At 47.8% G+C, this 16733-nt stretch overlaps 1 protein-coding gene across 1 annotated transcript in view; it reads left to right on the top strand.

The window, feature by feature from the left end:
• The first annotated feature begins 2506 nt into the window (after nt 1-2506).
• Nucleotides 2507-16733, top strand: part of EXT2 (exostosin glycosyltransferase 2) — a 128341-nt gene continuing 114114 nt past the window's right edge. The window contains exons 1-4 of the mRNA XM_049639641.1: nt 2507-2670; nt 11262-11457; nt 13377-13516; nt 16221-16314. Of these exons, the coding sequence (XP_049495598.1) occupies nt 2507-2670; nt 11262-11457; nt 13377-13516; nt 16221-16314 (594 nt within the window). The remainder of the gene's footprint in view (nt 2671-11261; nt 11458-13376; nt 13517-16220; nt 16315-16733) is intronic.

Raw genomic sequence — 16733 nt, 5'->3', positions numbered from 1 at the left:
CTCTCTCTCTCTCTCTCTCTCTCTCTCTCTGTCCCTCTGTCCCTCCCTCCAGCTTGTGCTTTCTCTCTCTCTCTAAAAAAAAATAAAAATAAAAAATAAATAAAAGAGACTAGCACAGTGAACCCGTGTGCCCCTGTCCAGCTTTAGTAATCGTCATCTCGAGGCTGGTCTCCATTCATCTGTACTCCTACCCCTGCCCCACCTGATTATCAAGAAGCAAATGCCAGACATTGTATCATTTTATCTATAAATATTTCCATTTGAATCTCTGCATAAGGGATTTAAAAATATATATAACTATAGTACTATTTCTGCACCTAAAAAGTTAATAGGAACCTAATATCACCAGATATCTAGCCATTGTTCAGATCTACTTGTCTCAAATATGTTTTTACAGTTTGTTTGATTCAGTAAACAAGTAAGGATGACTAATAGAATTGGTCAGTTTTTGTTTTTGTTTTTTTTTCTTTACGAAATTTGAAGCTTTATATTTGAGGAATTTGCAGGCCTGATTACATGCAAAGGTTGACCTTGCAGACGAACTGTGTTTAGGCCCTGCCGACACTCAGATAGGAGGCAAGCTGGGGGAACATCTGAGGACAGATCAGAGTGGGGACGGTGGAGTGCATGAGTCGAGCAGGTGGCTTGGTGACAGAGGAGCTGTCCTATAGCTTCAGAAAAGCCTGCCACATGCTAAAAATGCTAGAGGACACTTTCAGTGACATAACACTTGGCCTGGCATGAGTCTGATCATCAGATTAATACTTGTGTAGCTGCAAGTTTTCTCTTCACTCTCTTGCAGCTTTGGAACTGATCCCTGATTTTAGGGATACATAATGGGAAAAGAGAATGTGCTTTTCAGAGCTGTGCTTTTCCCTCAATGTAAAACACATGTTCTGTAAAGCAGGGGAAGCTTACTGTATTGTCTCCATTATAATATTACGGAGTGCTTGGCAGAAGACGATATAGGGACTTGCAGTCTTAGCAGCAGCAGGGCTGGTGTGAGGTCTGTTTGACTAATTGCAATCCTGGCTCTTGCCGAGGTCACAAGTGGAGATCTTGAGTGTATGATGGGTGACGTAAGCCATGCTTCAGATGGCATGCTTTCCTCCTACCAGTGCATAACCCCCACCCTACTCTCCTCGAACAGAGTAACAGTTGGGGCCCCAGGGACAGAATTATAGGAAAAGTTGGTGTGATGCACACCTGCTTCCTCTCTTGCCACATACACATTCCCCTCTCCTCCGGGGCTGTGGGTGTAATTACCTAACCACCTACCACCCTGGCTTACCTGGACTGCCTGGTGCCTCCATATTGGATCTATGTGTGTTTCTCCGTGCATAGGTCATGGGGCCCCATACAGTCCGCGTGCTGTTGTGGAACCGGCCCAAACTCATGTTGGATGGATTCATTACTGAATGCTAATCAGGAAAAATAAGACCGTATGTTGGTACTAAGGATAGTCATTAAGTTTTACAGAGTAGACTGGCAGCTGGAGAGGTTTTTAGCCTGCACATTACCTCACTAACCAATTCTTGGTTTCATAAAGCTTAAACAAACAGATTGGGATTTCCAGGGGTGGTTGGAAAATCTTTGAACTTAAACTGGTCATGTTAGAAGGGAATGTAGGTTGTCATCAGGGCAGGGAAAGGATTGGTAGCAATCAATATTGCAAAAAGTGTGGTTTCTCAGCTCAGACATTTTGGCTCAGACTGTGCGGTGCGTGGAACTGGCAAAACTCTGCCCCAGTAGGTGATGTTGATGGGTTTGGGGCCCCAGGGACAGAGTAACAGTCAAAGCTGGTGTGCTATACACCTGCTTCCTCTCTCTGATGAAGTGCCACTGTACTACTTGCTGGATCCAATTAAAGCAGCGTGTTCACAGCTTTCTAATTAAGGAGAATAAGAGCTAGTACATGCAAACTGCAAGAGAAGCAGTAAAGGTCGTCCTGGTTTCTTGCTTCCTGAATGGGGACTGAGTAGCTGGAATGGATGGCGAGAGCTGGTGGAGGCTACATGATCCACACGCAGCTCTTGGACGACCCTGGAGGACCTGCCTGGGGCAGCAGTTGCATGGGACCAGATACTTGGCTGTCACTGCCGCTTTCTGTGCCCACTGTCTCCTGAGATTTGGGCCAGAGGCTGGGTAAGTGACTGCCCCGGACAGTCTTCCTATGCAGACCTATTGTTCATTCCTGCTGTCGTGAATGTTGTGAATGACTTTGGGGAGAGGCGAATGGGATCTGAATAGGGTGGCGGAGGGGCTGTTCAGAGGGTGTCCTCTGGGCTGTGATGTGTTTTATAAAATGGAAAATAAGGAAAGACTACCTAGGACCCCAGAAGAAGGCCGATGACTCAGGGGTAGAATGCAGCTGATGTCCAGGAGATGTGAGTGTAAAACACGTAGCGCTGTGTCTTTATAGAAAAGTGGGCCAGTAAACAAGTTTTTGTTGATATGATAATATTAAGACTCAATTCTTCTATCCCTTCTCACAGAGCTTATCAGAATGAAGGCCTTCCTTTCTCATTGTTTGACGAAATCCTTTCCTTTCAGGGCTCTATTGGCTGGTGGTGGCTTTTCTACGTGGACTTACCGGCAAGGCTACGATGTCAGCATTCCCGTCTACAGTCCCCTGTCAGCTGAGGTGGAGCTTCCAGAGAAAGGACCGGGGTAAGGTGCATTCAGCTCAGCCGGGCGTGCTGTGAGATGCTGACCAGGTTCAGCGTGCTGGGTATCACAGCAGCTGAAGCCTCGGTTACAAGCCAGTATCTTGGAGTCTGTCATCTGCCCCCTGCCCCCCGCCCCCCGCCCCCAGTCCTGTTTGTCCTCCACTTTTCTCTCACTCAGTGAATGTACCGTGCTGTGTACCCAGCTTTCCAATCTGGAATCGCTGTGATGTCCTTGACTCCTTCCTTCCCTTACTTCCTGTACCGGAAGAGTAAGTCCTATTGATTCTCCCTCCTAAATATGTCTTAGCTCTGCCCTATTTCCCCATCTGCTCTGCTCCCCCGCACACCAGGTTACTGTCATCTCTCCTGTGGATTGTGGAAACGGACCCCTGTTGGGTTTCCCTGCCTCTAGTCTTGCTGCCCCTACAGCCTGATTGTTGACTTCCCATTTCCCTTTGGATAAAGCCCAGACCCTCTGGCATGTGACCACTCTCTCCGTCTCTAGATTTTTTTTTCCCCCCTTTTAGTTCTTTTCTCAGGATGAGCTTTGCTGTCTCGGTTTTTCTGGGTTGCAGATATTCTCCACTGTCTGGAGGTCTTTTTCCTTATTTTCATCAGACTGATCACCTGCCTGTCTTTTGGGTTTTCACTCGAGTACCTCTCACCACTTTGCTAGCCTTGGAATGGCTCTTCTGCCTTATGCCCCGAGAGCGGTCGTGTGCCACTCACGAGGCCACGTCGTAACGGCTTGCTCGCAGCCTGTCCGCCGGGGATTTTGGATTCTGGTGCCAGATCTGTTTTTTAACAGCCATGTTCACTGTGCCTGGCACATGATTGGCTCATACTGTTGACATGTGAGTGGGTAAATGGAAAGAGCTGACAGCATAGACGTACAGGGCATCTTGTGTAGCCTTTTTTGAGGTAGTATATTTAAAATTGTGCTAATTCACGGCGAGAATCTCAGTAAGCTTTAAACAAATATGGTCAGAATAGTATTCTGTGTGCCAAGTGCTCAGGTATGAAAGTGATGGATTTGTGTATTGCCACACTAGAAATCTCATACAGGGGGAGATTTAAAAACCCACACGTACCATTTGGTCACAGAAATGGGTGTCAAGGAAATAGTTTGCAAAGCATCTCAGACTTCCCCTTAGAAGCCTTTATGGATTCTCCTGTGTATGGGTGTCCTACTGTGTGGCCTGGTGATCAAATTCTGGAACTTTCTTTAGACATAGCAAATTTTGTTATTTAGACAAGATTGAAACGTTTTTCTATCTTTAGGCACGTGCCAAGAAAGACTAAATAGTTCATGAACTTCTTGCCCAGATCAACTTTCCTGATTTTTCTGTTAGTGACTTCCAGAGTTGACTTTTTGTTTTGTTACTTTGTTATTTTTTTATTGAGATGTAATTCAGTTACCATAAAGTTCACTCTTTTAAAGAATATACTTCAGTGGGTTTATTTTTAAATGAGATATAGTGGACATATAACGGTAGGTAAATTTAAGGTATACAACTGCTAATTTGATACAGTTCAGTGGTTTTTAGTGTATTTGCAAACTTGTACAACTGTCATCACTGCTGTCTCATTACAGAACATTTCATCACCCTCCAAATAAGCCCCATACCTGTTAGCAGCCACTTTTCTGTCCCTGCCCTCAAATTTCACACCCTCTACCCCCAACAGCAACTGCTCAGCTACCTTCCTTCTCTGTGGATTTGCCCATTCCGGACATTTCCTAAAAATATAGTCATATAATGTGTGGCCTTTTGTGTCTCTTTTCACCCAGCATAACACTTTCAGGGTTTATCCATTTTGTAGCACGGAATCAGTGCTTTATCCCTTTTTTGGCTGAATACTGTTTTGTCATATGGATATACCACATTTTGTTTATCCTTTTATAAGTTGATGGACATTTGGGTTATTTCCACTTTTTAGCTATTCTTAATAATGCTGCTATCAATATGTGTATACAAGTTTTGTGGTTTTTTAAATGTTTTTTTAATATTTATTTTTGAGAGAGAGACCGAGTGTGAGCAGCGGAGGGGCAGAGAGGGAGACACAGAATCTGAAGCATACTCCAGGCTCTGCTCTGTCAGCACAGAGCCCAACGTGAGGTTCGGACTCATGAACTGTGAGATCGTGATCTGAGCCAAAGTTGGATGCTTAACCAGCTGTGCCACCCAGGTGCCCCGGACATTGAAAAACTCTTAGCAGTATTTATCACTAAACATGAGCAAAAATATTCCTCTACTAATTTTTTTGGATCATCATCAAGATGAAAATACAAAATCTTACAGAGGATTTGTAGACTGGAGAGAAGTATGCAGTTGGTGCTATGTTTTGAGACTGGATTTTTCTCTGATGAGAAGGTACCAGCCTAGCTGGTCCCTGTTGGGGTGGTACAGATTTCTGTCATGTATCTCGGATCTTAATTTGGCATCTTTATGTAGCAGTAGATATAATAGATATTAACATAATATAAATACATTATGATAGATATTATAATATGAAACTATGATAGTGGAGAAAAGTCCACTGAACTTAGAAAAAAGATTTATCTTCTCTGTTGCTTCTGCGAACATTTAAATTTAAATCAGCTGTGTGATTTTTGAAAGTTGATTTTTAACCCTTTGCCTTTTTTTTCCGCCTGAAGTTGTTTTGGAAACTGTTTAATTCCGTTCACTTCAGTTCTAATCAAACCTTTATTGAAGGCCTATCTGGACCAAGCATGGCCGGATGAGCGGTTCTCAACATCGGAGGGGTTGATTTTATCTCCCCAGGGATATTTGGCAGTCTGTGGAGCCTTTTTGACTGTTGTGACTGAGGAGTGTGTGTGTCAGGGGTCCCCTAGACCACCTCCGATTTCGATGATTTGCCAGGAGAGCTCAGGACTCGGTACGTAGTCCTACTCGTGGCTATGACTGTAGCAGAAGGAGACAGAGCATAGTCAGCAAAGGGAAAAGGCACATGGGGTGAAGCCCAAGGAAACCAGGTGCAGGTATCAAAGGTCCTCTCCCATTGGTGTCACACCGTCACACAGGATGGGCAAGTGGTGACAGCAGGCATGAAATGTCACTTACCGGGGACTCGTTAGAGACTCTCCGTGCCTGCAGTTTTCATTGGGAGTTAATCACATGCAGTCTCTGCTTGACACGTGCCCCCGTTTCAGATTTCCAGAAGGAAAGCAGGTGTTCGGCATAAGCCATATTGTTTGTACAGTTCGGGCCCGGTAAGCCACTCCTCTCGGTTCGGGGGAGGGTGGGAACTCTCCCAAAATCGGCGTTCCCGTACACCAGCCAAGAGCCAGCCTTGAAGAGCAGTCAGGCCTGCTGGGTTGACTCTGTTCTGCGCGGGGTGCTCCTGGCGGCCAGTGGGTGGAGGCCGGGGGTGCCAGTAAACCTCTGTAGCGCACACACTGTGCAACAAAGACTCCGGGGCCCACATGGCAGCAGTCTGCTGCAGAGAAAGTCTGGCTGAGGCCAAGACGAGCGGCTGGGGCCCGGGTCTGTCCTGTCGGCACGGCTGACTCTGGGCCGCGTTTTCTTAAGACTGCTTGAACTCTACTGTCTTTATTCTCTAATCTCTCTAGTGTGTAACCCAGCTCTCTTAGGACTCTTCCTTCCCTTCAGATTTGACCTAGGGGCAAAAGCCTACCGAAAAGAAAAGATTTAGTGAAAACAAAGGAGAACAAACCACCTCTAAAGAGTAAAAATTATTTTCAGGCGATTACTTTTCAGAGATTTAAACTGCTGCTGGTGGCTATTTTCTCAGTAACGACACCTCCCTAGTTTTTATGAATATCAAGATTGAAATTAAGATCTTTAACTAGATCCCTAGATGTCAGACAGAGTGTGAAATTCTGCACTCAATAGCTAGATGGAAGAAAGTAGATCTTCAAGGAGCAGGGAAAAAGCTGAAGGCTGCCTGGGGCACGACCCTCCCTCTGCTGGCCAGTTGGTGGATTTCTAGAGCTCAGCCTGACCCACACTTGTGTTCCCTCCAGCTTGCAGTTCCCTTGTCTCTGAAAGGAAGAAAAGAAGGAGGAGGAGAGGGAGGAGAAGAAGGAAAAAACAACAAAGGGCAAAAGCAGGCTCCAGACTCATCAGCCTGTCCAGGGACCTGGGAGGGAGGAGGCAGGGAGGTGACCTCATGGCCGTGCTTCGGATTTGTTGCTCTTGGTGAGAGTTGCTTTTCAAGGGGATTCCCACATCTCTTGAGGGCTACGTAGAGTAGTGAGAGCTTTGTTTTTATTTTTATTTTAAATCTCTCTCAATATTTTTTCAATGGGAAGCTGAGGATTGTTGCTATTGATAGCTTCTTCTCACAGCTGTGCCGGTCTCAGCTGGAATTCTTGTCATTTTCTTTCTAAAAGGAACTAAATTGGGAGTTTACAACTGTTACTATTGAGGGAGACTTCAAGTTCTCAGCGTGATTTTACTTAAACTTAGATTTCAGCGCTGCTGGGAGGAAACATGAAAGTCATAGCTAGTAATTCTAGTCCTTGAAAGAAAAACAAGTCCACCTTAACATTTTGTTTGCTTAGAACTAAAATGGGCACACACCCCATCAACCATCTGTCAGGTCAGGGAGAGCCGGCAAGCAGAGGGAGCATTTTTAGACTCCGTGCACATCTGCACATTTATGTTGAAAATGCAGTAATGGTAGAGTAGGGATCCAGTGATCCTGGCAACCGAACGTCTAAAATAGAACTTTGTTTCTCAACAGTGAAACCTCAACCAGAGTCCTCTCCTCAGGAGCTTCTTGGACCACCACCCTAACGTCTGTATTTTTTCCTGTATCCACCTGGGTGGGTGGTCGCTATGTGATCTACGTGCGTTCCTATCAGTATCTCCATTTCCACCCAGCACCACACGAGCCTTCCGGTTTTCTCTTTTTGCGTGTTTGTAACTCCGTTCTCAGACAGTGAGAAATCTGGCTCCCGTTATCCTCAATATCTTCACTTATTTGATCAACCCTCCTCCATGTAACCAAAGTTCTGTGCCGCCACTGCCTCCATCACTGCACGGTGCCCTCTTCGGCCCTACTCAGACACTGACTCCCCCATGTTGGCTCTTGCTGCTGTCTCCTTCCCACCTGCCCCGGCAGATACCCTCCTCAGCCTTCTTGGGTTCCAGCACCCCACACTGGGATGATGGGACTGTTGCTATCATCCTCGCCACAAACATGCTAACCTCGCTTGTTCTCCAGCATCCCACTGGGTTGTCATGGCTACCTTCACCCCTGCCCCCCAGTGCAGAATCGGGTACCCTTGCAGGACTCTCATACCCTGCATTGAGCCACCTCCCAGCTCTTCCCTGAGTAGAAGCCTTCACTGGGGTGAAAACCTTTGTGGGGAAAGGCTCCAACACTCCGTGTGGGCCATTTCTGTCCCCACACACGCCATGCAGAAATAGAAACACCCTTTTCTCTCTAGAACTCCCAACACTCTGCGCCCTTCTGCATGGACACCCTCCTGGAAGCCAGTGTGTCTCTTCTTACTCTAGATGGCATAGAGCCTGCCAGTTTTATGCCAGCAGCTTTACTTAAATAGAAAGTCCCTAGAAACATCCGGCAAGTATCCGTGCCCGATGAGATCCATCATAGAACCAGTGTCTTAGGAACTGGAAAGACCTTTAAAGGCCATTTAGCTCTAACTTCATGCATGGCTGATTTCACTATAACTTGTTAATGAAAATTTTTCTGATTTGAAATAAAAAAAACCCCAGTCCATTTCATTTGCAAATAGCTTTAAGTGTTAAGATGTTTTTAAACCCTGCTTGTCTTGTGATTTTTGCCTATAAATCTTTCTCTTGTTTAAATAGACAAGTTTGATTACAGAAATAATTTCAAAGTAGATGGTATTCACTTCACAATGATCTGCAGGTGCTCTTATATGGGATCTTTTCATCACAACGTCATCCCTCTGAAAGTTAATACTTTTTAAAAAAAGTTTATGTATTTTGAGAAAGAGAGGGAGGCGCGAGCAGGGGAGGGGCAGAGAGAGAGAGAGAGAGAGAGAGAGAGAGAGAGAGAGAGAGAATCCCAAACAAGCTATGCACTGTCACTGTCAGTGCAGAGCCTGATGCGGGACTCAAACTCACAACTATGAGATCATGACTTGAGCCGAAATCAAGTGTCGGATGCTTAACCGACTGAGCCAGTCAGGCGCCCCTGAAAATTAATGCTTTTACAAAAGAAAAATTATCGAGGCTCAGGGCTGAACATAGAATCCAAGAGTCCATTTCAGTGTCTAGAAGGAATACTTTTAACTATAGATATTCAGCACATTGTTCAATAGATTATAACTTAGGGGGAAGTTGCCCGGGATGACAGGAACCGATCTGTGCAGCTGATCCAAACTCACTTCCCCATGGATTGCTCTTCCACATCTTTCTTATCTCCACTTACTTTTCCCCTGGTTTCTGGGTCTGAACAACCATTGAGGGCCACTCTATCAAATAGACCTTTCTGCGGTGGGGAGACCATCTGTATTTGAGCTGTTAGGTACCCACTAGCCACGTATGGCCATTGACAATTTGAAATGTGGCTAGTGTGACTGAGGAACTGAATTTTATGTTTTACTTAAATGGCCTCAGGACGTCTGGGTGGCTCAGTCGGTTAAGCGTCTGACTTCGGACATGATCTCACGGTTCGTGAGTTCCAACACCATATCGGGCTCTGTGTTGACAGCTCAGAGCCTGGAGCCTGCTTCAGATTCTGTCTCCCTCTCTCTCTGCCCCTCCCCTGCCCACGATCTGTCTCTCTCTCTCTCTCTCTCTCTCATAAATAAACATTAACAACAATTTTTTTAAATGGCCTCATGTGGCTAATTGCTATTAGGCAGTGAGGTTTTAGGAATGCGTGCATCGCTTTCTTTCCTAACTGTGGCATGGGAAGTACCCTTTGCTTTCAGTTTAGCTGCTTAAAGAAATGGTTCTGAGGATTTGAAAGCAATCTGGCTGTGGTATGCGTTGCTCTGTTCTCTGGAGTTTCTTTAGCTGATCTGGCTGGTGAGGTGAGGGTTCCCCTTCTCCACTCATTGCTCTATGTGTTTGGGACCTGAAGTTCAGCGCTGGGTAAAACATGATTTCCAGTTTCAGGATGGGTTGTTCTTAGTGGGTTAGGTGTTCTCTAGCTAGAACCTCCAAGTAAGTTTGAGAGACTAAAAAAACAAAAAAACAATTACCCTTCCATTCTCTCAAAGCAAGAAGAGAGAGAGACAGAGAGAGAGAGAGAATGGGGTCATAGAGTATAGGTTTTGGTCCTTTCTTATGTGCATACTCATATCAGCTTGCCTGGTGGCATTGTCTGTGAGATCTACCAACCAACCCCTGGGACTTCCCCTGGTGTAGACCATTGGGGGTAGATTCATGTGACTGCTGCTTCTAGGTTTAATGGGTGCTTTACTTCTTCCTGGAATCCCCTTTATATTATTTATGTCTTTGATGGTGATCACTAGTGGTCCCTCAACCTATGTAGTGTTTATGCTCTGGAACCTCTCCGCTCTGTAGGAGTCTTGCCTTCCAGGAGAGAATTACCATCTGGTCTTCCTCAAATCTCCCCCGTAACTTCTGGCTTATGAACTTTGTATTCATGTTTTTGTCTCTTGTGGAGATCTAAATGGTACTAGACCCATGGAAATCCTTTCTGCACTCCATTTTCTTTTAGATGTCCTTGCTATCCAGATGTTAAGACTGGTTCCATACTTTGGTGAAGATAGTTTTTTCCACTTGCTCTCAACTACCAATTCCGTCTTCCTGTGTCCAGGTGGCTGAGGATGGGGCTCTCTTCCCTGCAGCATCTCTGTAGCATGAGGAAGCCATTCAGCACCCAGAAGCAGTCCTTCACCTCTTCCGTTTTTTTGTTTTTTGTTTTTTGTTTTTTGTTTTTTTTTACATTTATTTATTTTTGAGAGACAGAGACAGAGCACAAGTGGGGGAGGGGCAGAGAGAGAAGGAGACACAGAATCCGAAGCAGGCTGCAGGCTCCGAGCTGTCAGCACAGAGCCCGATGCGGGGCTAGAACCCACAAACCAGTGAGATCATGACCTGAGCTGAGGTCGGACGCTCAACTGACTGAGCCACCCAGGCGCCCCAGCTCTTCTGGTTTTATAGCCACTACTGCCCATTGTTTGTCTTCCTTCCTGTTTGAAGGATGCAGGCAGCTGTTGGTTCTTTCTCAGATCAGAGACCTCAGATATAGCTAATGATAATATGTTGATGCTTCTTCCAAATAGCCATCCAGTCAGTTTCTCTCTTTTCCCACACACACGCATACACATATTTATGGTATGCTCTCCAAGCTTGGCATATTATAAGCCTTTCCTCAAAACGTGAAGAACTTATCCCAAATAAAACCTTTAATGATTGCATAAGATTTCAGCACATGAATGAGCTGTACCTTACATTCTGACAGGGTATGATACTGTAAATATTCAGCAATGCTACAGAGTATAATCTCCCAGAAAATCGAGGGGTGTGAAGCCTGGTGAGGACACCCTTCCTGCTGTAGGTTTAACGGCAGAGTTTGTCGCACTTTGACCGGCATGCCAGCGGCAGCGTCGCAGTCACCCTCTTTCCTCTCTCGTAGGCCCCGGCGGTACTTCCTCCTGTCCTCTCAGACGGCTGTCCACCCCGAGTACAGAGAAGACCTGGAGGCCCTCCAAGCCAGACACGGGGAGGCGGTGTTAGTCCTGGATAAGTGCACCAACCTCTCAGAGGGCGTCCTCTCCGTCCGTAGGCGCTGCCACAAGCACCAGGTCTTCGATTACCCCCAGGTGCTGCAGGTGAGTGTCCGTCACCCTCTCTTGAGGCTTGGTAGAGCTCGCTTCCACAGAGTCACATGCAGCCCAGCGCAAGAGGCTGGTTTCCCCACGCGGCCGGGAGAACTACCCAAGGGGAGAAGAGGAAAACGTAGTGCTGCTCCTTACCGGACACGCAGGCCTGCGGGCGCGTCCGTGCCTGCCGTGTTGTCCGTGCGCAGCCGCTTGGCCTGTGCGTGTCCCTCCTCCTTTCCGGTGTTCATCATACTTCGGACTCGCAAAGCTGATGGGTTTGCAGAGAAGCCACACGGACAAAGCGGGCACATGTATTTTACTTGTACCCTTGTCTTCACAAGCCCGTCCAGGGAAATTTCCTTCTTTCAGGAGGCTGCTTGTATCCCCTGCCATGCTGGCCCACAAGGCCGCAGTCGGCTTTTGCTGGGAGTGGGAGCTTTTCATTTTTTGTTACTGTCTTGTCCGTTGGTGTTTTGCCACCCTTGGCATGTCCTGCTACTAGTGTGTCCTTTGCTCGGTCACAGGCCTGGCAGTACTTCCTTAGCCATGGGCAGAGTGGTCCTTTGGGGATGTTTTAAGCATAAGCAGGATGCTTGACATTCCAAGGGCCGGGAGCGGGGGAGGGGGGCTAGGAAAGGAGAAAGTGAGTTTTTTTCACTGAAATATTTAAAATAGCTCAAGGAGAAATAGCAAGGAGCTGGTGTGACTTTTTTTTTTTCTTTTTTTTTAAATCTCCACAGAGAACTGGCCCATGCTGAGATTGTTAAAATACTTTCTCTCAAAGAGTGCTGCATGTCCTGTGGAATGTCTGACTGATAGCAGTGGTGATGCGAGTGGGAGTATTTCTAGTAACCTTTGTCTAGACAGGAAAAATGGTTATCAGCATGCGTGTCCACATCTGGATGCCGACTCTTCGGGGCAGGCCGAGCTGTCCACCTGCACTCCGGGCGCCATGATGCATTCTCTTCTTCAGCCCTCGCTGCTTTCTCATTTATTCCCAGAGGAGTTTGGCATATTGAGTTTCTTTGTATTTTTTTTCTGGACTTTCCTTTACTCTAGCTGTAAAGGTTAAACAGTGAGGTTTTTTTTTTTTTTTTTTTTTTTTTTTTTGTTTTTTTTTTTTTTTTTTTCCCCTACCGAAGGGGCAAGCACTGGGAGAAACTAAGTGTTGGAGATAGGATCATTTCTTACTTCGGTTTACCTGCTGCAACTGCTTGTTCTCCTGCATGTCTTTCATTTTACAAAAGGTTCTCCACTTTGACTAGGCTTGAGGGAGTGAAGGGAGAACACATTTTTTGATTTTGCTTTCTGTTTGATTTATTGTTCTACGGGAACCTATTTGTCGTAGTATGTTTTCAAAGGCATTGCATTCACGAAATGAACATCTTCTGTGTGCAAAGCACACCGCTAGATGCCACGAGGGGTAGAAAGATGAAAGGAGAGTTTGCGGCTTCCCTCTAGGGAGTCCTCGAGGGAGCCTGGAATGCCCAGACAACGTAATCCCGTGACGAGGTAGGCTGAGGTAGGCACCGTAAGCCACGCTCAGCCACCGTGCCGCGGTGTGTTTGCATCACACACTAGGGCTGCAGGGGACCGGGCTGTGGGAGGTCACACTCTTGAGTGCCCAGAGGAAGACTTGGGCTTTGGTTTCAGACTTTTCAGATGCTGCCAGTGGAGGCAGTGACATAGCACGGAAGCATTGCAGCCGGTGCAGCTTTTCAGGTTCCACTGGGGTGAACTGTTACCTTTTGGCATTTTCCGCCAGGATGTCTCAGTGTTGCTTGGCCTCAGCCCTTGGGAGAACCAAGGGCTGACCAAGGGCAGCCCTTGGGAGAACCAAGGGAGACAGCCCTTGGTCTGTCGCGATCAGAGCAAGCGGATCGGCGAAACTGGCGTGTAATCCCCTACCTCTGCTTGTGTTCCTGCAGGAGGCCACTTTCTGTGTGGTCCTTCGAGGTGCTCGGCTGGGCCAGGCGGTACTGAGTGACGTTTTACGCGCCGGCTGTGTCCCAGTTGTCATTGCAGACTCTTACGTTTTGCCTTTCTCTGAAGTTCTTGACTGGAAGAGGTGAGTGTTTCCTTCTGGTAAACTTTATACCAGTGGCTCTGTATGTATTGGATTCGGAGAGCCCCTTAGGTAACTGTAATGCATACCTAGGTTTGAAAACTACTCCTTTAGATTATCGTGCTGTATTTTCCATCAGAAGAGTCCGCCCGTTGGCCTAGAGCAGGGGTTCACAAACTGAGGCCTTTGGGTCAGATATGGGAAGCTGCCAGGTTTTGTAAATAAAGTTTTATTGAAACACATCCACACCCATTCATTTGCATATTATCTGCTGGTTGTTTTTGTGCTATGGTGGCAGAGCTGAGTAGTTGCCGCAGAGATTCTCTGGCCCACAAAGCATAAGATATTACTTACCTAGCTTCTTATCTAAGATGTTTAGCAACCCTTGGTCAAGAGCAGTGGCTCTCCATTATAACTGCAGCGCATACTCACCTGAAGGACTTTAAAAGATGCCTGGGCCTCATCCTCAGGAACGCTGTACTTGAAGCTCCGCGGGTGTGATTTGTAGCCATAGTTGTGAACCACCGCTCTTAGAGACCAGCGAATTTGCATAATGTTACCAGCTGGAGATGGAGTGTCTGCACGTGGGTAAAAGCTTAGAAACAGTCCCAGTGAACAGATGGACAAACGTAGGTTCCGCTAGGTTGTAGGTTGTTCCCTAGGACTTTGGAAGTTGAAGATTATTGAAAATCAGCTGCCTTTGTGTTTACCTCTCTGGCTGGACTGCCTCAGATATTGCTTTCTCCTCTCCCGACTGTTTGGATATTTCTGTTCGCGTCTGACTACCATAGATAGGTATTTGAACAATGTTAAGTAGCATTCATTCATGTGTACATTCATTCGTCTTGTACTTATTGGAACGTCTACTGCGAGCAATGCGGTCTCTGCTTCTGAGGAGGCTGGCATCTAGTGGGGAGGACAAACCGAGAATTCTCATAGCATGTGATATGTGCTGTGGCAGAGGCCTGCACAGGGGGCAGTGGAGGCCCAGAACAGAGGGGGAGCCTCATTCAGCCTGAAAGAGGGCTCTGTGTAATTCTGTTTATCTTAGAGAAGTGCTGAGAGCCACAGCCAGTCGACCACGCATCCGTGGAAACATTCGTTCAGGGCCCTTTGTCTGCCAGGGGCCGTGTTAGGTATGGGGATGCAAAGATGAGCAAGGTCAGACCTTGCCTCCTGGACGCTCCTAGCCTAGTGGTGGGAGATAGACAAGTAGACCGGCAATGGCCAGCTACCGTGAAGGGACGCAGCCCAGGCTGGGTGGGACGCTGGGAGAAGGGTGAGGTGGCCGCACACGCCATCACTGGCGGTGGCTGGAGTTGGTGAGGGCTCCGTGGAGGCAGTGACCCCGAGCTGAGTCTGGAAAGATACTCTCGTGAGAATCCGGACTGGCTTGGGTAGTTGTAATTATGGTTAAGTGGAGGCAGGGCTCTGAATTTGGAGCCAGAAGGCCTGGGTTCAGATAACCATCGCTGGCTAACTTTGTGATCTTGTCAAATCATTCTTTTTTGAGCCTCAGTTTTCCCATCTGTATAGTGGAAATCATGGACTGACTTAGCAGATACTTACTAAGTGCCAGCTCTGTGTGCCAGACGGTACCACGTGCTCAGGGTGTGTGTTGGGAAGCAGGTGTGGTTTCCATCCTAACGGACTAGTTTTTTTGGGGAGGGGGTTTCGGGTTTTAAAGTTCATCTGTACAGATATAACAGCAAACCCTGCTAAATGCCACGACGGGCGGGTCATCGCCGAGCCGTCCCTCTCTCACCCAGGCGTCTAGCCTGCCAGCGAGTCCTGCCGGCTCTGTCCGAGCCACTTTTGCCGGCTCTTGTGCATTTTGCGATGGTCTCCAGCTGTTCTGCTCTCTGCCGTTTCTTCTGACACCTTAGGCAGAATGACCCCATTGGAACTTAATCAGATCATGCCAGCTCTCCTAAACCCTTCCTTCTAATGGCTTTCTCTCTCAGTAGAAGCCGAGTCCTTACAATGGCCTGCAAGGCCCCGTGGCTTTGCTGAGCTTCCCCCCCCCCCCCCCCCCCCACATTTGTCTCCTGGTCTCCTCCATGTTCTTTACTGTACTCTAGCCACCCTCGCCTCCTTTCTGGTGCCAGAGCATTCCCAGCGTGCTGCTTCCTCAGGGCCGCTGGCTCGTTAGCCCTTTTGCCTGGAATGCTCTCCCACAGGTGTTCTTGTGGTGCTCAGCCCTGGCCTTCTCTGTCTTACGTGGTCACCGTCGTGATCCCAGGACCTGGCACGTAACGGGGACTCCATAAATACATGCGGACTAAGCGAATGGATTTGAGTAGGTAGCTGAAGGCCAAAAGTCCTCGTTGGTTCAGAGTGGGCAAGTATGAGAAGGGAGAGCATACCAGGCAGGAGGGAGTTCACAGCCACAGACCCCGTGGCGGGTAGAGCATGGTTTGTTGAAATGACCAAAAGGGCGCCAGTGTGGCTGGAGCACATGGGTGGGGGCGGGGCGGAGGGAGGTGAGGAAACGCAGCAGGCAGCAAGCGGGAACTGTGCTGAGGAAGGGGGGAGGAGGAGGAGGGGGGGAGGAGGAGGGGGAGGAGGAAGCGCGCACCGGAGGGAATGCGGGTGAAGGAGGGTGCGGGTGTTCGTGTCTGCTCGGAGGGGCTCAGCAGGACATGCACGTGCAAGTGCTTTGTGTGAAGGCCTGTGTGTATGTAAACTGTTTTGCCGTTGTCTCCAGAGCATCTGTGGTTGTGCCAGAAGAAAAGATGTCAGAAGCGTACAGTATTTTGCAGAGCATCCCCCAAAGACAGATTGAAGAAATGCAGCGGCAGGTAAGAGGCCAGGCAGCCCTGCTGGGGACGTGACGTGGGTGGCACGAAAGGGCGGCCTGCACAGTTGGGGTACATGTCCCAGCTGACGCGTGAGCGGGGCTTGTGGCCTCCACCGTGTCGGCTGACCACACTGAAGCGAGGAGAGCAGACTCCGGTGAGTTCCACCAAATGAGGGTTGAAATAGTAACTGTCAGAGATTTGAAAACTCTCCCGAGGTAAGCCTGCCATGTTTTCAGGGTCTTGCATAGCAGTGTGTTCAGCCCGCAAAGCTGAACCTTTGGGTGGTTGTGTTCACAGCAGGTGCCACTTACAGTGACTAAGGCGGCCCCGGAAGCAGGGATGCTTCAAGGTGACGCTTCTGAGCAGCTGTTGACCAGGAGAATGTTGTCGTGTCAGCTGGCCTAGAGTTCCAGCTTCCT

Source organism: Panthera uncia, chromosome D1, assembly GCF_023721935.1.
Source record: "Panthera uncia isolate 11264 chromosome D1, Puncia_PCG_1.0, whole genome shotgun sequence".
NCBI lineage: Eukaryota > Metazoa > Chordata > Mammalia > Carnivora > Felidae > Panthera > Panthera uncia.
The sequence above is the reverse complement of the archived record's forward strand: the minus strand, read 5'-3'. Positions and strand labels throughout refer to the sequence as shown.